Source organism: Nothoprocta perdicaria, unplaced genomic scaffold (assembly GCF_003342845.1).
Source record: "Nothoprocta perdicaria isolate Ctin4 unplaced genomic scaffold, notPer1 scaffold_10, whole genome shotgun sequence".
In the NCBI taxonomy this organism is placed as follows: domain Eukaryota; kingdom Metazoa; phylum Chordata; class Aves; order Tinamiformes; family Tinamidae; genus Nothoprocta; species Nothoprocta perdicaria.
In genome coordinates this window covers 7,427,774-7,448,560 of record NW_020454094.1, presented here as the reverse complement: position 1 = coordinate 7,448,560, position 20,787 = coordinate 7,427,774, and the positions used below count along the sequence as shown (strand labels likewise).

At 56.2% G+C, this 20,787-nt stretch overlaps 2 protein-coding genes across 2 annotated transcripts; both read left to right on the top strand.

The window, feature by feature from the left end:
- Positions 1-5,254: 5,254 nt before the first annotated feature.
- CUNH9orf24 (chromosome unknown C9orf24 homolog) lies at positions 5,255-8,238 on the top strand. The gene is made up of 6 exons (XM_026039067.1): positions 5,255-5,389; positions 6,092-6,239; positions 6,577-6,689; positions 6,765-6,825; positions 6,897-7,110; positions 8,133-8,238. The coding sequence occupies exons 1-6, from the start codon at positions 5,255-5,257 to the stop codon at positions 8,236-8,238; spliced, it is 777 nt and encodes a 258-aa protein (XP_025894852.1).
- Positions 8,239-9,244: 1,006 nt separating this feature from the next.
- Positions 9,245-20,271, top strand: LOC112947573 (myogenesis-regulating glycosidase-like). The gene is made up of 2 exons (XM_026039692.1): positions 9,245-9,294; positions 14,140-20,271. Exon 2 carries the CDS (start codon positions 14,329-14,331, stop codon positions 16,363-16,365), a length of 2,037 nt encoding a protein of 678 aa, XP_025895477.1. The 5' UTR covers positions 9,245-9,294; positions 14,140-14,328; the 3' UTR covers positions 16,366-20,271.
- Positions 20,272-20,787: the final 516 nt, after the last annotated feature.

Below are 20,787 nucleotides of genomic sequence, written 5' to 3'. Positions count from 1 at the left end.
TCCATGTAGTGAATTGACAATATACACAAGCAATTTTCTCCAGGCTCTTCTTTTACTTTCTGTTCTTCCTTCTAATGCACCTGGGGTATGGCCACTATTCCCTAGGAGATCAGCTTTGTCATCTAAACGCTGCTTGTGAGTTTGCCCTGGCTTTGACTTGATTGCCCCATAGAGCCGATGCTTCAGAGCACCCTCCTTTTCGGCTGCCCATTTCTCAACAGGAGCATCTGAATAGTTGGGAGAGCAGAAGTCCTTCCCATGGGAAGGCACGGGACGAGGATCTTTTTAAGGTGCTTTTCAGCTTCTAGGAGATTGTGGCATCCCTGCCACGGGAATTCAAGGCTTTCCTGTGCAAGGGTTTGCTCCCAACTTTGAACCGCACCTCACCAGAGAAACCTGCCTGTGTCACAGAGCCACATGCACACCCTGAAGCAGAAGGCCCCAGCAGCTCAGGATGAAGGAAAGGTTGTGACCTGGGATGAAGCTGTTGGAGATGAGTGCCAGGCTGGTAGCGTGCAGGGTTCTCACAGGAGCTGGCACCCTCATTTTGCAGAGCTTGCAGCTTTGCCCTGCAGCCACAGAGAGCAGCTCTTCCCACTGCTTCCCACCGCCAACTGCCAGCAGAAACTAGTGAGGGGTCTGAGCCCTTCTTTTCCTCAAAAATGAGCAGCTTCAGCAAAAGCTGCCTTTGCCATAGGTAGGAGCGTGTCTTGCTGACTGTGCCTGGTCCGGGCACAGGTTGTGATACAGGCAGAGGGAGGGAAGCTCCAGAGAAGGCCTCATTAAAATGTGACCGCTTCAAACACCTAACTGGATGCCAGCGCAGCAGGGACCAGGAAAAGAAAAGGCCACAAAATAAGTCATGCTGAGATAAGCCCCGATCCCTGCGGAGATGTTTGCGCCCTGGGGCAGCATTTCATCCCCGGTTGCCCATTGAGTTGTCATGAGTGAATTCACCCAGAAACCCGGCTCTCCCCACGTGCTGCCCTCTCATCCTGGTTGGGCGGCTTCCAAAGAAGCTGGGACTCCATTTGTTACCCATCCTCCTCAAACCCCCATGATTTGGGAGACGCAAAGTTTGTTGAGAGATGTAATACAGACCCACAGAGAAAGCTGGAAAAATTGGACAAACTCTTTTCCCAACAGCCCTTCTTGTTTCTATCACCGTGCTCTCCTTCCACAGCTCATAGATTTCTTGGCTCAGTTTCCCGCATGGAAGAGCTGCCAGGGATAGCAGGTATGTCCAGCGTGTAGCTCCCTCTGTCCAGAGACGACTCAAAGGCAAACGTGAGAGCAGTAAGAGCTCCAACAAGCAGGACGAAGCTGCAGAGCAGAGCTGCAGTCCTTCTCTTCAAACATCTCAGTAGCCCAAGGGTGCTGGGCAAGGCTGGGTGGTGAGAGGTTAGCCAGACTAGTATGAAACCTCTAGCTCTGGCCCAGCAAGGCAAGACCAGCTTCACCTTCCAGGGTCACCGCTGCAGGAGATGCAAGACCCGCCTCTCTGCTCCTGGCGCTGCCTTCATGACCTGTGGCAGAGGTGGGCTCGGAGGTCTGTCAGCCACCCCCTTGCTGAACAGGGCAGCACGCTGTAGAGCAAGCAGCAGCACTGGTAGGGCTGCAGTTCTGCAGAAAGACAGACACTCTGACCTGAGATAAAATCTTTGCAGGGGAGAAAATTAAGCAAGGCTTTTTATTCTCCCCTCTTTTTGCACATTTTTAGCTATTTTTACTCCTTCCACTGGTGTTACTGAACCTTCAACTTGATAAAGAAGGAAGGGAATCACCATTGAATAGCTTTCTAAAGGGTTCTGAAGGCAGGTGCCACTTGCATGCAGAGGTGTCTGTGTCTAACACGCTGCCTCCAGGCCTCACTTTGCATCCTGCAGATGAGTCACACCTTGTGTGCCATGGGGTGGGAGAATCAGCACTGGCCATCATGCCCAACAGCTACAGCTTCCAAGCAGAACCAGAAGAGGAGTCAGGCAAAGAACGGGGGGAAGCAGCAGCAGCAGCAGCAATCAAAGTATAACTAGTTGTCACAGGTAAACTTCAGTATCCGTGTCCAGTGGTTAGTTCTAGAATCGCAAGCCTTGTTATATTGCACACGTCCTCCTTTCACTCCTTTTTTTCCTCAAAGCAGTCATTGTCTTTCCTCCTTTCTTGCCCCGAGAACTGATGATGAGCAGCAGAGGCAGCTGTACCACAACGGCGCTCAGCCCAGTTCCACATCCCCCTCTCCCATCCCAACCCAAGCCAGTCTGGACAACTGTTGGCCATCGCACGTCATCATTGGCAGTAGCCTCCCTTGGTTTCTTTCCATAACCTCCTCCACTCCAGCAGGGCAGTACGGGAGGCTCGTGTCGTGTCCCAAGAAGCCTCTTTGCCCCCTGGCAGCACCTTGCAGGCAGGCACCTTGTTGGGAGAGCTGGCACTGCCCGTCCTGCCCACAGGGCAGCTGATGGGAGCCCACCAGGGAGACTGGCAGCCAGCGGCCACTGTGTGCAGGGAGAGGAGGGTTTTTAGCATTGCAGTTACTGTCCCCTTCCCAGTGGCCAAGTTCAGGGCTGCTCTAGTGTTTGGGGTTGACTTGCTGTCCGGGCAGGCGCGGAGCTTCACACCGAATTTCACAGCAAATGCTCCAGGCTCCGGATGCCCACTGGGTTTCTCCCTTTCTGCACAGAGCTGGCCTTGCTTTCCACTGGCAGCAGTTCACAAATACTGACACGTAGGTCCGGATCAAACTTGAACTTCCACTCTGGGTCCTCAGCTCGGCGAGAACAAAACCCAAGGAAATGTTTCCAAGGTCTCCTTTCACCATGTGGTGTGTGGTGCCCCACGGGAGGGGATGGCAGGAGGCATTTGTGGGTCGCTGGGAGCGAGATCCTTTTGGGATATATTTAATGAAAATGTCTTTCCGGCAGAGAGACCTCCCAACCTTCGCATATATCTCAGAGCTGGAGAAGCATTTTCAGCTGTCCTTGCATATAGTGAAACATAGCTGAAACAGCCAAACGCAAAGTAGAGTTTAAACATAGGATTTGACCTGAATAATCTTTTAATTAGGAAGATAAATTTGTTGTAGCTTGACCTTAGTCCATGTTAGGAACCTGCTAATCATTTGACATGCAGAGTGTATTAATGCCGCACTTAACTTGGCCATTGGTTTTATTATCTGGTTTTGGGGTGGGTTTTCTTTCACTCCTGAAGCATCAATTTGCATCTGGTAAAGGTTTTATTTTTCCTTTCCCATCCAGAACATGTAGCACACTGTTGTACTTCAGTTCCTGTCCGCGTAGAGTATTGCCTTAAACAGATCAGTTGTGTTGTGGTTTGTTTGGGGTTATTTGTTTTTTGATTTTTTTTTTCTTTTCTACCATCGGTTTTATGCATTAATTTATTTAAAAATGTGGGTTTTTGAAAAAAAAAAACATGAAACATGTATAATATTTTTTTTAACATTTCCATTGCAGTATTTATCATTGTTACTGGTTGTGTGTAGTGTAACAGAACTAATGATATTAAAAAGCATACATATGAAAGCCGGCGTGTGTCCCTGGAGCGGGCTGCAAGGAGGGGTGAGAGGGACAAACTGCAGCTCATCCCTGATGTGAGAGCAGGGGAGGGAGGAGAGCCGCGGATCCGGCGCTGCTTTGGCTCTTCCCACACCAGGGGACCCCGGCAGAGAAAGAGCTGGAGCAGAATCCAGGGGGACGCTTGAGCACCAGGTTTGGGCTTTGAAGTGGCAGGTTACACTCGCCAAAGGTGGGAGGAGGCTCTCGTGATGGAGACGCGGGGCTTGGACGGGCCGCTCTTTGTGCAAAGCTCAAAACCAGCCTATTGAGCCCAGCAAAAGCAGCTGGGGTTGGGAGCGGGCCCACGGGGCCCAGCTAAAGCTGCCGTGGCTGCCCCGGCACCTGGAACAGCTCCCCGAGGCAGCGGGAACGCGGCGCCGTTGGACTCGGCCCGGGCAGCATCTTTCCTCCAAAGGGTAACGAGGCAGCAAGAGGCTGCGTGATCTACGCGCTGCCAACAGGTAAAATAACCCGCTGTCCTGCTTTGAGCCCTTCCTCATCCTTACAGCCACTGGTACGAGAACTGAGCGCCGGTTCTGCCGTCCCGCGCCTCGCTGTTTACCTACCTGCACCGCATTAAGCCAATGCCCGCAGCAGAGGATGGATTTTAGCAAGGGAGCAGAGGCAGAAAGCCCCAGCTTGGGGCTCCGGCAGCCGCCCCAGTTTGGGGGCCCTCTGAGGAAACGCTGGGAGAGCAGAGGCCCCTCGGAGGGCAGGTGCTGCTGCGGGAGGGTGGAGGCACCGGACCCCCCTTTCCTGCACCGCGGAGCCGCCAGCGCAGCGAGGACACCGCGGCTGGGACGGGCTCCCGGGACGAGGTCGGGCTGACACTGAGCCCAGCTGGGGCTGCCAGAGGCCGCAGGGTGTGAAAATCAAAAGCAGTTCGTTCCCTTCGTTACTTCTTCAATGGAGCATGAGTCACATGTGGCTGCTCCGCGTGTCCCGGCTGCCCAGCCCGGCCCCGGGGAGCCCGGCCGCAGCTTCCTGGGGTCTCTGAGATAATGCAGCGTAAAGGGGACCCCATCAGGCACAAACCTGGGTGCAGCCAGACCTCGGCTGGGAGCCCTGCCCGCTGCTGGCCCCTGGCTCTTGCAAGCACAGCGCTGGGCACGGTGCAGCCCATGGAAAAGGGCTTTGCTCTGGGGCGCTCCCCAAGACTTAACCAACCCCCCAGTGCCGGCACACAGCGGCCCAGGGCCACACTCCCCACCAGCCCCACGATGGACAAGTCCTGCCCAAGCAGCTCCATCGCCCAGGACGTCCTCAGTTCTGCTATATTTCTAGCTGGTCTGTACTGCTAGCTTTGTTACCACCTCTTAGCTTTAATAAATTCCCACAACTGACAAGCGCTGGTGTCTCCAGTTGGGTGCAACTAACCTGGGAATCCCTAGGGCCTCGGATGCCCCTTTAGCAGCGCGGCACAGCTCTGGTTCCCAGCATGGCATGTGGGAGCGAGGCTGCTCCCACCGGCCCTCAGCCCGTGTGTGCCCCGAACACCACCACGGAGGCAGCCCCATGGAAGCAGCAGGACAAGAAGGCACCAAATCCCCCAGTTCCCCACACTGTGACGTCACCGGTGACGTCACCCCCTCCCCACGGTTCCCAGCCCCATGTAGCTCTCACAGAACCCGTGGCACCCGCGAGGACTCCCACCCTGCACCCACCCCGGCGGCCGCGGCACCATGTTCCTCTTTGCCCAAGAGACCAAGACCCCCGTGAGCACCTACACGGACTCCTACCGGCCGCCCAACTCCGTGAAGAAGACTTTCCAGGAGCCCCCGTCGCTGCTCTGGAAGGAGAACAAGTTTGTGACCAAGGTAGGTAGGTGCCTGCAAGGAGGCAGCACCTCAGCCCAAGGCCACAGCCCCAAGGGTTTCCACACGGTGCCATGTGATGCTGATGGCTCCTGCGGTCCCTCCTGGTCATGTCCGATTTCAGCTTTCACAGCACTTTGATGCTCCTGTATCTCTCTTCCCCCTTGGTTTGAGGTCTCCTCCGCCTGCACCTGCAGCAGCAGAGAGGTGTCGCTTGGGGCTCGTGGGGCAGGCAGTTGCCACCAGGAGCTCTTGTGTGTCGGCACTGTCCGTCAGTAGGTTTCAGAGTATGAGAGGGCACAGCCTCAAGGGGAGAGGAAATGGAGCATGAGAAATGGGCCTTTCCCAAATGCAACGTGGGACAAGGTGCTTAACGTCACCCCAACAAGTCCTACCGCAGCCCTGAGCCTGGTCACCCATTCCTGCGCCCGGGATGTGTCCCCTCCATCCAACCCGCCCTGGGGGCAGCCCCACTGTGCAGGGCCCGCAGGCCCGGCAGCCGCTGCGGGAGAGCGGCTGGTGATGCCCTGCCGCACTCTGGGGCGAACGAGAAGCTTTGGGGTGTAGATGGTGCCGCTGCAGCGACCCGGGCGCAGAGAAGGGCAGCCCTGGGTCAGAGCCCGGCCCTAATCGGCTTGGCTGGGAAGGCAGCAAGGGCGGGCGCTGCCGTGCGCCCGGCTCCCTCCCGCTCTGCGCTGCCTGCAGGGATTAGCGATGCCGCCGGTGCCGAGTGCCGGGAGCCCCGGGCAGCAGGAGAGGCTGCTGACGGCCGCGGCGCAGGAGCTGGCCTACAGGAACGCCGTGGAGCCCAGCGCCTACCAGCCCGAGAAGTACTGGGTGACCCGGCAGGAAGGTCGGGCTGAGGGGCCCCGCGCGCATCCCCATCCCCACGCCAGGTCATCCCCATCCCCTTCCCCACGACCAGGGCACAACGGGTCCCGTGGGCTCCCTCTGCACTGGTGGCCCCTAGAGAACATCATGCAGAGCCCGGGTGGTGGATGGTGCTGGCGAAGACCTTCCTTGCAGCCCCTGGGACAGCAATGAGGGGAAGGTGGTGGCATCACCTCTACTGTGGCTTGGAGACCCTTAGGAGAGTCCCCCAATGCAGGCACTGGGGAATCGGATGCTGTAGCGAGGCAGTTGCGCCCGCGGCCCCGCAGCGCGTCCTGCCCGTGCCGTTTGCCTTGCAGAGAGGTACAACCCGGTCTTTGTCAACGAGGACAGGTACGTGACGTGGCGAACGTCCCCTTACAACAGCGCGGCCTGGAATAAATACACCACCTACCTCCCGCGGCTGCCCAAGGTAGGAGCCCGCGGCGCGGGGCCGCCCGTGGGGCAGCGCCGTGGGGCAGAGCGGCTGCCACCTGCGCCCTTGCAGGAGGCGAAGATGGAGGCGCTGCTGGAGAGCGCGGCCCGGCCCGAGCACCTCCACCGCTGCGGTAAGGGCCGCCCGCGCCGCTGCCCGCGGCCGCCCGGGCGCCGCCGCTCACCCGCCGCCCTCCGCTTGCAGAGAGGGAGGTGGCCGACATGCTGGGCAGCCTCCGGCGGGCCCCGCCGCCCGCCGCGCCGCACGTGTACGCGGCGGCCGCGCGCAGGCCCTACCAGGGCTACTTCAGCCCCTGCTCCGGGCGCCACTACTGCCTGCGCGGCATGGACTACTACGGCGACGTGGGGCGCCCCGACACCGGCCGGCACCTGCACCCGCTGGCCGAGAGGGCTGTAAGGTTGGGAGGGGGGTGGGACAGGCGCCACCCTCCTCTTCCTCGCGGCGGGCCATGAGTGCGGCCGGGCTCTGGCCGGGCGCACGGGAGCTGCGCTGACGCCCGTGTCTCTCGCAGGAATATCCCGTACTGCAAGTCCAGCCCCGGAGTAACGTGCTGTGCACTTTCATGCAGCCCGCAGCCATCCTGCCTGTATACGAGCCCTAAGTACGCGGAGCGGGGAGCCGGGATGGGCAAGAGCAGCTCATTTCGGGGGAAAAAAGCCACTAAATTCCTGTTCCAGCCAGCAGCTCCCTGCTTTGGGGGCCAGTCCCCGGGCTGCTCACACAGCAGCCTGTCCTTCACCCCGTGCCTGTTGATCCCGGAGTGTTTACACCGGGGATGCAGGTGCTGCGGAGGCAGCTCCTCCCTGGCCTGGGGCAGTGCGGGCAGGGGGAGGCTCCCAGCTCCATCACCCCCACAGCTCTGCTGCAGCACCAGCCCCTGTGGACCTGCGTCAGGAGCTTGCAGAAAACACACAATTGGCTTTAAATGCACATTAGGAGCTTGCAGAAATTACGCAATTGACTTTAAATTCACGTTACAAGCTTGCAGAAATCACGCAATTGGCTTTAAATTCGTGAGAGCGGGCGTTAATCCCAAATGACAACAATGACAGACAGGAAATGCGGCGGTTGCCCACCCCACTGGCAAGCTGTGGTGAGGTGTTTCCCACCATCTTCTCCAATCCAAGAAAGGCAGATCCCCAGCTCCAAGAACCACGTTTTTAGGAAAACAGAGGGGTAGGGAAGGGTGGCCGTTCACAGGTGAACTGAGCGGGGCTGCGGTGCTGAGTAGATCAAGCCCAAGATCATCTGTACGGGCTTCGCTGTGGCCTCTGCTCCCGTAAAAGGCACATGCCAAAGCAACATGCCCCTGGACGCCCACGAATGCCCTGGAACAGATTTCCTGCTCTTCTTCCTCACTTCTTCCTCTGCGCGGCTCAGATCCCCATGTTTATCTCCTGTGTTTATCTCCTCTCCTAGGTGGGACTCGAGTCACTTCAAGAAGGCCGGAGGAGTCCAGAGAGGCACCTTCACCATCCACCCTGAATTTGTGTCCGAGTCCTGCTCTGCTCCCTGGGGCTACTGAGGAGCACGGACCGGCTGTCATTAAATCTGCTTAGGGCAACTCTCCCCGGGCCCCTCTCCCAGAGCCCCTCCACGGCCACGAAGCCCCCCTCCTCCCCAGCCTGGCGTGAGTAGGGAGGGATCGGGAGCCACCAGCCATCCCGGCACCCACCACAGCACCTTCCCGATGCTCCCAGCACCCTCCTGGTGCTCCTGGCCAGCTGGAGACCCCCAGCTGCAGCACCCCCAAGCCAGACACGCGCTCGGCGCGACGCTTCCCGGGCTGGGGGGACGCAGGGGCTGCCTTTCCGAGCAAACCCCACGGCAAGGAAACCCCAAACGTGCCTTCCCCTCGGCCCGCCAAGGCCCTGGGGGGGCAAATGCAGCCACCGCTGCCCTGCTCGGCGCCAAGAGCCCTCGGTGCCCTGCCAGCCTCTCCGCGAAGGGCACGGAGGGCCCTTAGGAAGGGAGACGGGGAATCCGGCCCGGCCGGACCCGGGGAGATCTCGGACTACATCTCCCGGCGGGGAGCGGCGCGACGGGGCGGGCCGGGGCCAGGGGGGCCGGGCCGGGGCGGGCCGAGCCCTTGGCGCAGCCCCGGGGCCGCTGCGGGCAGCGCGGGAGCGGAGCCGCCAGCCCGGGGGAGCCCAGCCCGGTACCGGTGCCGCGACCCAGAGGAGCCCAGCCCGGTGCCGGTGCCGCGGTCCGGCCCGGGGGAGCCCAGCCCGGTACCGGTGCCGCGGTCCGGCCCGGGGGAGCCCAGCCCGGTACCGGTGCCGCGGTCCGGAGGAGCCCAGCCCGGTGCCGGTGCCGCGGCCCGGGGAAGCCCAGCCCGGTACCGGTGCCCCGACCCAGAGGAGCCCAGCCCGGTACCGGTGCCGCGGCGCGGGGGAGCCCAGCCCGGTACTGGTGCCGCGGCCCGGGGAAGCCCAGCCCGGTACTGGTGCCGCGGCGCGGGGAAGCCCAGCCCGGTACTGGTGCCGCGGGGGAGCCCAGCCCGGTGCCGCAGCCCGGAGCGCCCCGCCCGGTGGCGGTACCGGTGCCGCCCATGCCCGCGCCCCGCCGCCCGGTGCCGCCGGTAAGTGGCCGTTTCCCCCGCTCGGGATGGGGTCCCCCTTGTCCGGGGGCTGTGCCGGTCCCCGCTGCGCTCCCTGCAGCCGCTTTCGGGGGACGCCGGCGGCCCGGCTGGTTCCCAGCGAGGCAGAGCCCAGGGGATGCCAAGGGGATGGTGCTCAGCGCCGAGAGCTCAAGCCCCTGTGTCCGCAGAGCCTTGGGTGTCTGAGGGACCAGGGTGCTGTGGCCAGGGTGCCGCAGGGTCCCAGCAGCCTGTGGCGAGCGGGCTGTATCCACGAAGCTGTGACCTTGGGGTGTAGTCCCTGCTTGCCAGGGAGGTGGGCGCCCTCCGGGTGGTCCCCTGCAGGGATTTAGTGCCCGAGGGGAATGACTGCGCCCAGCCTGTAGTCCTGGCCTTGCTAGAGCCGCCAGCAGATGTTTGGCGGGGAAAACTTCATGGAGAGACGGGGCTGCGCAGCAGGTTGTGCAATGAGCTGCTCTGCACTGGCCGGGTTTCCAGAACAGCCCCTTTCCTAGCAAGTGTTCCCAGCAGTGGAGAGCGGCAAGAGAGGAGCCCTCGGCCCGCTGCACTGCTCAGAGGGGGCTTGAGATGCCCGTGGTTGGCAGGGTGAGCGCCTGGCGCCGCGGGCACCGCGGTCCCACAGCGGGAGGGAGTCGGGGTGCGGGTCCCCATCGCTGGGGCTGCGCGAGGAAGTGCTGCTGGTGGGGGTTAACGGGCTGGAGGTTGTAGTGAGCCCAAAGGTGTCCCAGGGTACAGGTGGAAACACGGGATAGCAGCCGCCAGCCTCGCTCCTGGGGCCCTCAGCCGTTCTCTGGAGCTAAAAGAAGGACCTGGAAATTTGGGGCGACTTAATGGCTGGAAAATTGCAAACTGCAGCACCGAAGGGCTGTGCTTAGGTTTCTTTCTCTTGCCGGTATCACGTTCTCATGCTCTGGTGTCCGGATGGGCTCAGGTTTCTGAAATCCTCAGTACCCACAGTGCTGAGCTCTCTGAAAACCTGAATCAGGGCTTTTTACTTACACACTGGGATGGGGACTTGTTGGTGCTGGTGAGCTGAGCTCTGCTGGGTGGCCTGAGCCCTTTGGACACTGCGGAGATGCAGGAGGGTGGCAGGAACAAACGCCTCCCAGTAAGTGAAACGATGGAGGCTGGGCTGGGAATTTGGGCTGGGAATTTGGGCTGGGAGCCCCATGGTCAAGACTGTGGGATATGGGTTGGACCAGGCGTCCTGCCGGCCCCGGCCATGGTGCAGTTTGTCTTGGAAGAGGACAAGAGGAGGAAGAAGATGAGGAGCAGGAGAAAGGGTAAAAGCCCGGCGGGAGGTGGTGGGGACGGGTTTTTGTCCTTGTTCTCCTATAGGGAAGAGTCCGGAGGGCAAGGTCTGCTCGCCAAGGCTGCTCTTCTCAGCTTGTTTGTAGAGCAGCGCAGTTAGCAGGTAAAAAAATAAAAAGAAGGGAAAGCGAAGACAAGAAACAAACCTTGTGACAGCAGGAGTTGGGCCCTGGGACCAAAGGACAGCACCACACGACACCATAATCTTTACTGTCCAACTGTATACATTATACTGCACAGGCACAGCAGACACAATAAGTTTTGAGTGGTGTTTAATGCAGATCCATGTGATACCAACTGAGTGAGGACAAGGCCCTGGCCGGGTCCTGGGTTCATGGGTGGGAGAGATGAGCGAGGCGCTGAGCAACGCTCACTGATGCCTGTTTGCTCGGCCTTTTGCTTCCCCTCATCGGACACAAGATGAGTGTTTTTTGGGCAGGGCTCTACAGGATTCTCCGCCCTGGCAGTATCTGAGGTCCAGGTGACCCATTGGCAAAGGCCGCGCGGCTTCGTTAGCTCAACTCCTGACCACACTTTGAGGGGGGGCGACTGCCCCCGGCACCGCATCATTCCCACATGGAAGCTCATGGGCTTCCCCAAGGGCCGGGCGAGGGCTCGGAACCGGAGCCGACCCGCACACGTGACCCTCTTCAGATGATGCCCTAGTTGTGAAGGTGCCGGCGGTGGTGGTGCTGTGGGGCACGCAGCAGCACTGACAAAAATAGAGCGGGCTCCAGAACGGTGTTTTATTTTTACTCCGTAAACTGTGTCCCGCTCTGAGGTTTTGCCTTAAGATGAAAAAAAGGATAAGAAAAAGAAAAACCCAAGGTGGGGGGGAAGCTTTGCTTTGGGGCAGCGGGAGTGGCACCGCAGCGGGTCGCAGCGCACAGTGACCCCCACTGCTTCCCATCTGCTTTGAGCGGAGCTGCAGGTCACGGCAAAGTCATCCCGGGGCAAAATAACAGGCTTTTGTGCCAAAAAATCAGTGTCAGAAGAGGCCGCGCTCCCCGCGCGCGGCTGGAGCTCCTCGCCGCTGTGCCAAGGGGCCCCACGAGGGCGAAGGATGCGATGGGCGCCTGCCACCTGCCTCCTGCTCGGTGCCCGGGGCGAAGGACGCTGCCTCCGGAGCCGCCTCCCAGCTCCCTCCGCTCTCTCTCCCGAAACCCTTTATTTCCATGCCCAACGGCAGCTCCGGCAGCAGCGCTTTCTTGCACGTCACCGGTGCCGGCCCGCGCTGGAGGGGAGAGAAGGAGCCGCCTAAAAATAGAGCAGCCTCAGCGTTGCTCATAAATAATAAACCGGCCTCCTGGAAGGGAGCGTCGGGCCCAGAATGTCCCCGGCGCCCCGGGGAGCAGCGTTGCTGCAGGATCGGCCCTTCCCGGGGCTTAAAACCCAATGGGGAGCTAGGGGAGAACCCCCCATTTATTTCCTGTTCTTGGGAAGATGCAGGATCTGGTAAAACATCTTCTCCTGGGCTAGTCGGCAGGCCTGGCAGGAGGGACACGTTGCAGGTTATTCTCCTCCAGTGACAGCTTCACCCCTCCCCAAGCTCCCCGGGACCGAGAGAGCTGGCGCTGATGCCCATCCCCACTAGCAGACGCTTCGGCCTCCCATTCCCACTGGCATCCCAGGAATTCCCAGCACGGCAAGGGAGGGACTGCGTTTAGGTTAAAGGGATGTGTGGGTATTCCCAGAAGCAGGTGCCAGACCCCCAGGAGGGCAGCGTGGTGGGGATGGAGGGATGCGCCAACCAAAGCCGCATCTCCCACCATCTCCTGTGTGCAGCCCGGAGCAGCGTAGGCACAGGGATCTCGGACAGGCGCGGGATGCACCCGCGGGATGCTCCAGGCTCCGTGTCCTCCCTCCAGGCTCTCCAAGCTGGCAAGCGAAGGCTCCCAGAGCTCTGCAGCACTTGGCGGCGGTGCAGGTCATTTTGCTAAAGCTATCGCTTGTTCAGGCTAATCACAGCCTAATTCCACCCTAATCCCATTTAAAGCAACTGGCAACCCTGGAGGTTACAGGCTACCCCAGCAGACGGTTAAAACCACCAGCCCCAGCTGAGCTGCTGTGATCGTCTTGGCTGCATCCCTGTCCCTCCTCCAGTGGCCGCATCGGGCCCCAAATCTGCTTCAGGACACCTGCAAAATAGGATGTTATTTTCCTGCCCCATGCCCATCATTTTCCTTATCCCCAGTGCATTGTATTTGCCACTTATTGTGTTCCCAAACATGCTCTGCTGAGCCAATGGAGGAAATAAATAGATTTCACAGAAATTGGTGGGGGGAAAAAAAAAAGATTTCTGCTTTTTTTTTTTCTCTCCTGGGAGAAAGGTCTGTTCAAGGTGCCGAGGGAAATGTGCTCCCATAATGAATGCAGCAGGGATGAGACACAGGGAGAAATTGTATTTTCAGTCCGGAGCGCTTTTCTCTTCTTTCGGAAACAAGCTGACCCCGTAGAGGAAATCGCTGCATCCAGCTTTGCTCTTGCCTGAAAAGGCGGCTTTATTCCTCCCTGGTTTGCATGCCAGGACACAGAACAGGGTACGGGGACCAGGCTCCTCCCGTGACCCCGGGCTGGGTCTCCTGCCCCTCTGCAGCTTCCTGGCTCCCCTGGGGTTTTGTTTCCCACTCTCCCATGTCCCGACTTCACTTCTTGCCTCTCTCCATCCCCGCGCTGTGCTTGGCTGAGCCGAGCAAGCCCTTGGCCAAGAGAATCCATTAGGATCTTGGCCTCTTCGCGCTGGCCTAACAGGCAGCCTTGCTCCCGGGGACCATGCAGGACGCCGCGGGATGGAGTCAGCCAGCTAGAAGAAAAAGCTCTTCAGATGCCCCGTCCCCAACGAAATTAAAGTGCCCTGGAGGTGGCTACAAGTTGCCTGTGAATCCCCACTGCTTTTGGCCACCTGGGGGTATAGAAAAACTGGGATTCATCCTCTTTCACTGTAAAATGTCCTTGGGTAAAAGCCCGAGCTGGTGCGGGTGGGGACAGGGAGGGAACAGCCTGAGAGATGATCTGAATTTAATCTGCCAAGGAGACAAATTGATTAAAAATAGGATCAGCCACTGGATTTCATTACACGGTGCCTCTCATGGCTGTAAATTAGCCGTGTCTGTTAAAGACACTTACCTCTGCACCAGCCTCGCTCCTCCCCAGCCTCTTTCCTGCCTCCTGCCATTCCCTATATCCCTCCCTGTTCACCCAGTAGTGATTCCCTTCTTGTTGGATCTTGTTGCTCTTCCCCACAGATAATTAAGGCAGTGACTTGGCATTTTGGGCCTTGGGGTTTTTCAGTGCACGAGGGGTCAGGCTGTTGTCTGCCGAAGTTGTCTCCTTCCATGTATGTCTCCTCAACGTACATGGGTATGTTGAGGCAATGACTACTGAGACATGTACAGCACCTGGCACATGACGGTGGGGCCACGTGGAGCTACTGAAATGGAGAGGGGAGGGACATGACAAGTGATCCTTTGATTCCCAGACTCTTCGGAGACTATATATATCCTTCTTCTTTTTCAGAGACCAGTGCTCTGGGACACAGCAGAGATGGGAACACTCCTAATGGCCCATTTTCTTCCTTCACAAGCATGGTAAGGTCAACGCCATAAACAGAGAGAAGAAACTGCCAGTCTCTTAGCTACAGGACTTCCTGCAAAGACATCTCTCTTCGTGAACCTTTACACAAGGAAAATAAAGGAAAAAAGCACCATGTACACCTTCCTGCCCGAGAGCTTCACCCCTGTGAAGCAGAAGCCCGCCAAAGAGCTGAGGCCCATGCTCGGGGCCATCTTGCTCGGCCTCATCCTCTTCATTGCCGCCGTGGTGGCCTGGTGCTACTACACGGCGTCCCTGCGGAAGGCGGAGAGGCTGAAGACAGAGCTGATGGACCTGCGTCCAGAGGGCTTTGTGATCAAGAACCAGAACGGGGAGGTGGTCTTCCGCCTGGCCTTCCGCTCGGGRAGCCTCGACCTGGAGTCGTGCTCCAAGGAGGGAGAGATTTTGAGCTGCACGCGCTCGRACAGGGGCCCGCTGAACTTCTTCATCCAGACGGTGAAGCCCAAGGACACGGTGATGTGCTACCGCGTGCGCTGGGAGGAGTTTGCGGCGGGCCCGGCGGTGGAGCACACCATGTTCTGGGAGGACGCGCACTGGTACGGGGGCTCGGAGATGAGCACCCAGCACTGGCCCATTCGCCTCGCGGGCTACCAGGAGCCCGTGCCCTACGTGACGAGCGACGTCTACTCCTTCCGCGACAGCTTCGGGGGCATCCTGGAGCGCTACTGGCTCTCGTCCAAGGCGGCGGCCATCAAGATCAACGACTCGGTGCCCTTCCACCTGGGCTTCAACGCCACGGAGCGCACCCTCTTCTTCCAGGCGCGCTACAAGGATTCTCCGTACAAGCCCCCGCCGGGACAACAGCCCTTCCCCGAGCTCAGCTACCGCGTGTGCGTGGGCTCCGACGTCACCTCCATCCACAAGTACATGGTGCGCCGCTACTTCAACAAGCCCTCCAAGATCCCCTCCGAAAACGCCTTCCGCTACCCGATCTGGTCCACTTGGGCACTCTACAAAAATGATATCGACCAAGATAAACTCCTGAGATTTGCAGAAAAGATTAAGAAGTATCGTTTTAACTGTAGTCACATTGAAATTGATGACACATACACACAGGCCTATGGGGACTTTGACTTCGACCCCATCAARTTCCCMAAYGYRACWGARATGTTYACAAAACTGAGGRASGATGGRTTTAAGGTGACYYTGTGGAYTCATCCYTTCAYAMAYWMMRATTCCTCCAACTTTGGGGTAGGGATCGAGCGGCAGCTGTTCATCAAGGAGCCATCGGGGCGGCTGCCGGCCATGGTGGAGTGGTGGAACGGCATTGGGGCCATCCTGGACTTCACCAACCCGGCGGCCCGCGACTGGTTCCAGAGCCACCTGCGCCAGCTGCGCCACAAGTACGGCATCTCGTCCTTCAAGTTTGATGCTGGGGAGACCAGCTACCTGCCCAAGCAGTTCAGCACCTTCCGGCCACTGTCAGACCCCAGCATCTGGTCGAGGCGCTACACGGAGATGGCCATCCCCTTCTACGAGCTGGCCGAGGTGCGCGTGGGCTACCAGTCCCAGAACAYCTCCTGCTTCTTCCGCATCATTGACCGTGACTCCGTGTGGGGCTACGAGCTCGGCCTCAAGTCCCTCATCCCCACAGTCCTCACCATCAGCATGCTGGGTTACCCWTTYRTWTYWSCWGAYATGATTGGRGGRAAYTTTYTCCCTAACAAGACGGAAGGTGCAGTGGAGATCCCAGACCGGGAGCTCTACATCCGGTGGCTGGAGCTGTCGGCCTTCATGCCCTCCATGCAGTTCTCCATCCCGCCCTGGCTCTACGACAAGGAGGTGGTGGAGATTGCTCAGAAGTTCACGGAGCTGCACGAGTCCCTGGTGGCCCCGCTGCTGCTGGAGCTGGCCGGGGAGGTCGCGGACACGGGCGACCCCATCATCCGKCCCATCTGGTGGATCTCGCCACGCGACGAGGCCACCCACAAGATCGACTCGCAGTTCCTCATTGGGGACACGCTCATGGTGGCCCCTGTGCTGGAGATGGGCAAGCAGGAGCGCGACGTCTACCTGCCAATGGGCAAGTGGCGCAGCTACAAGGGGGAGCTGTTTGAGAAGACCCCGGTGCTGCTCACGGACTATCCCGTTGACCTGGATGAAATTGCCTATTTCCTCTGGGTTTCGTAACCAGCTCCACCAGCAGAATTAAGCTTTGGGATAATCATGCCTTATACTAGGACTTTATTACAAATAATAATTCTAAGTGCACATTTCGTTTCGGACTGAGATTGAGGAGGGGAATTAAATAGGCTTGTCTTTGGGTTCTTATTCAGAATGGAGTGATTTTATTTTAATTTGAGACAGGTAAGAGAGGCGAGGTCTGTTACCCTAGCTATAATTTTCTGTGTGTTTGTGAGGAAGGAACTGTGAAGCTATCTACAAACACAGGGTTGGTAACACCTTTTACCTAATACCTTCTCAGTTCCCAAGGAGTTTTAGAGGTGCCAGTTGGTTACCACCCATTGGGAAGGTTTTTTCTCATGTGGGAACATCCAGCACTGGGAACAGATATTTGCCTTGGGAGGGTTGCTATAGCACAGCCTGCCTTAAGTTTTATAATATGGCAAACACATTAAAAAGGACTTTTTTAAGTGGAGAAAACTATCTTTCTCTCTAAATATATATATTTCCCCCCCTCCCTTTAGTCTAGCCTGGAACTGGACTGACATTTGTCCTATACTCCTACTTTCTTGGGTACCAGGCAGGCCAGGATACTCAATGAACATGCGGATATTTTGACCGGACCCACTGCGTATTGCCTCCTGGGGCACCTGTGTCCCACCTCTTTGGCCACCTAATGCGAGCTGTAGGGTTCTTGCTTTTGTGGCTTGCCTTCAGAGTCTACACTGCCTCTCCCAGAGCAGTGCTGTTCATATCTGTGTGTCCAATTAGTCTTTTCTAAAGCATTCAGCATCCCGCTTAATGACATGATTATCCCGCAGACATCATCATTTTGTTTTTAAGGGAAGAGAGGCTTTCAGGTTTGTTCCTGGCAGAAAAAAAAAAAAAAAAAAAAAAAAAAGATTGCCTGAAGCAAAGCAGTTCTCAGAAGGTACATGTGACTTTTCCCCGGGAACAGCAGGTTCTCACAAGTCGTGTGTGTCTTGGATAGATGAGCCCTGGTGGTAATGTTTGCTGCTAGCCGGCTTGCCGGAGGGTGGAAAATACTGGCTTTGGCACTGATGGTTTTGTGCCACTGGGTGTTCATACTGCATTCACGGAAGTCTTCTCATGTGCCATAAGAATTAAGCTAATATCCATCTCCATCTCATGTTGGAGAGAGATGATGATTGTATTAATTTTTTTTTCTGAAGCAGCTTCATGCTCTCAGTAACTTAGGGGTCTTCTCCAGGCAACGTTTGCAGCCACAGAGTAGGGACTGGTGTAAGAGCCATCTGGGGAGGACATGGGGGGACCTGTACTGGCCCCCAAATCTCCTGCAGCTGCGACTGGCAAGACCCTGATTCAAGTCCCTCTCCTGGCCTAGGAGGGTTTATCCTTGGACTTCCTTGTCGTCCCTCTCTGTTTGCTGCAGTGTGAGGCTGCAGACGTCTGTCTGTCTGTCTATAGCCTCTCCATCGCAGACTTTCCCATTAAAGCCATTTGTTTTGATACAGGAAGATATATTTGCAGAAAGACCTTGGCAATCTCTGCTCTGAGCTAATAGTAGCAGTAATAGCTAATAGTACCTAAGTCTGGCAGCCCTTCTCCCCAAGGGAGGACTTTCCCTGCTGGGCCCTTGATGGGAATGGGTCTCGGCCCATGAATTGAACTGTGCAGAATTGAACTGCTCTCACTGGGATTCAGAGAATCCTGCCCAGACAGCAGCCAAGCAAGGAGAGCTTAGCATATGCGGGGCTTTGCAGGTGATATTGCGTGTGAGCTGAGCCTGGGTTCAGCTTGAGTGCACTACGCACCCGTCAATACCAGTGATGGTCTGTCCATCTCCTGCACTGGACTTTGCAGGAGGTAAAAAAAGACCAAATCTATGGATCATGGAGGTGTCTGGGGCAGAAATGTAGGTTTCAAAATCTAAGACGCTTGGGGAATATCGAAAGTGTTTATATAATTAGAGGGGAACTGAGGAACATTTTGTAGACATATAATTTGAAGGACTGTTTGGAGATGCTTCTGAAGTATGAAAGGATCTGCCCTGCAGAATCTGGCGTTTGGGGTTCAGAAAGAGATTTAGAAGAGCCCTATGAATCCCTGGATCCCAAGAGCACAAGCGTGTCTGAGGCTCAGCTCCAAAAGCTGCTTCTTTTGATTTTAGATACAAAAGTCTCAGGTTTGACCCCTAGCATCAGTCCAAATAGAGTTCCTTGTACCACTTACAGACATCCTCTGACAGGGAGTTATTTCTGGACCCCTAGCAGGGAGGAGATAAAGGTGGAGATAATGAACTTGTGGACAAGATAATGAACTGCTGCCTTCTGAAGGAGCTGAGGTGCAGAGAAGACCATCTGCTGTTTCACATCTTGGGTTCTGCAATAGGGCAGACAGAGGGCTTGAACTCTGTCCATTGCACAATTTCCTTGTAATATAGAGAAATAGCCCTCACAAATACATCTCCTGCCCCAGAAAAACAAGAAGGCTGTAGATCCAGTTCTTCACTTTCAGCCTTGCCCTGCAAAATGTCCTGTTCTGCCTTGACTTGGGAGTGGCTCTGTGCTTTGCTGCACGGTCAAGCTGCTAGTGACGCTCTACGGCCCCAAACATTGGACTGCATGTAAAGGAGACCACCATGATCCCTCAATGTTGTACAGGTTCTTGCTTCCTCCACCGTGTCACTCACTTCACACCTCACTAGTAATGAGTCAGGCTGTGTCAGCTGTTGAAGGGCAAACTGACATTCCCTTCAGCATCCTTTAAATCTCAAAATATTGGAAGTGATGGGATGAGTGCCTTAGATCTTCTCACCGAAGTTTCAAGGGTTAAGAAAACCTGTTGTGCTTTGTGCTGGAGCATATGAGGAGCTTGCACATGCTGCTGCTGTCCGTCCTTGCAGGAGATATAACTCCTCACACTGCTTGACGTGGCTCACAAACACTTGCCTGGCCCTGTCTCTGTCTGAAAGAGCCATGTCATTATAGCCCTGCTGTAGTGCACAAAAGAAGGGTGAGACCATCACAAACGAGGTGAAGAAAAGGCATCACAGAAATAGATCTTCCAGTGTGTGCTTAGAGATACTGGTCTGTCTCTTCAGCAAAGACTTTCAGGACTTCAAAGGAATCTGAAAATTGTGAACATATCATAGGGAGGTCAAAAAGCAAAGATCAACTTGGCTCTCTATTCACACAGCCTAACTGAACCAACATACTGACCATTTGGAGCAGACACATGCTCCTCATGTCTCTTGATCTCTGATTTGCCGTGGGCTACTGTAAAATATATACCACCAGGATGAACAAGAAACTGGAATTCCAGCTGTGCTTCCAGTTTCCCTTCGGTTGTGGTGGCAAGCTAGGATCTTCCTGTGTGTTCTGTGATTATAAAGTCTGTCCAAGGCGGCTGGATCCTAGAAGCTGTGCCATGGAAGCACTTAAGTTTATCTGGATATTGTCAGGAAACACTTGGAGGAAATTCCCCATGGACACTGTCCTTTTTCTCTTCCTCTCAAAAGAAAGAATTTATTTTCAAAAGTTTATTTTTTTAATTTATCTTCATAAACCAATACAGCTGTAGACAGTCCTTTGCTAGATGCTTTAGTTAGGGCATAAGTGCCTATGGCTGCTCAAATCTCTAGATAGAAGAAAAAGTAAAGTTGCTGTTATAAGGACAGAGGGATGTAGCTGAAGAGTGGATGGCTGACCAAGCGTCTATGTGGGTGACTGTCCAAGGGCCCACAGGACCAAGGCTTTCCCACATTTTGGGGACACGTTCTTCAGTAGCTTGTCTTCAGCGGGGTTTTGCTGAGGGTTGTAGCTCAGAAATGCTGCCTCAAGATACTTTGCAGGCCATTTTCCGTTAAACTTTTATTCCAAACACTATTTAAAACACTACTTTAGTTCTGCAGGCCAGCTATAATATGCATAGAGCCTGGCTCACCACAGCGGTCTATGCACAAAAGCTTTGAGCACTACTAGCCTCAGATCGTTTCCCTGGTTTGCACCACAGGTCACCATCCAAAACAGGCTCAGTTTGATTGAGTCAAGGAAATGCCTAGGGGCAGGTTTGGTGGATTGGCTCAATCTTCTCCAGTCCATATAGTTCATACCTCTGCCAGTATCTGATCATGGTGGAGCAGCAGATCATGTTGATGCGATTGACTTTTGAAGCTTGCACTGTTGTTTTGAGTTGAATGGGATACTTGTGTTTGCACATGTCTTCTGAAGTCTGATTGTAATGTTGCTGCATTTTTTAACCACTTTTCTAATTCGTAATTGTTATGAAAACAAACTGTAACATTAATTGCCTTGATTGATATAAAACTTGGATAAACAAAAGAAAGTTTAACTATGTCCATCTGTGCCAAGTGACCAGGGCCAGTTCCTCAAGCAGTAACACATTTGGGGCTGTTGTCACCCCAGACTTCACTGCAATTAGAGT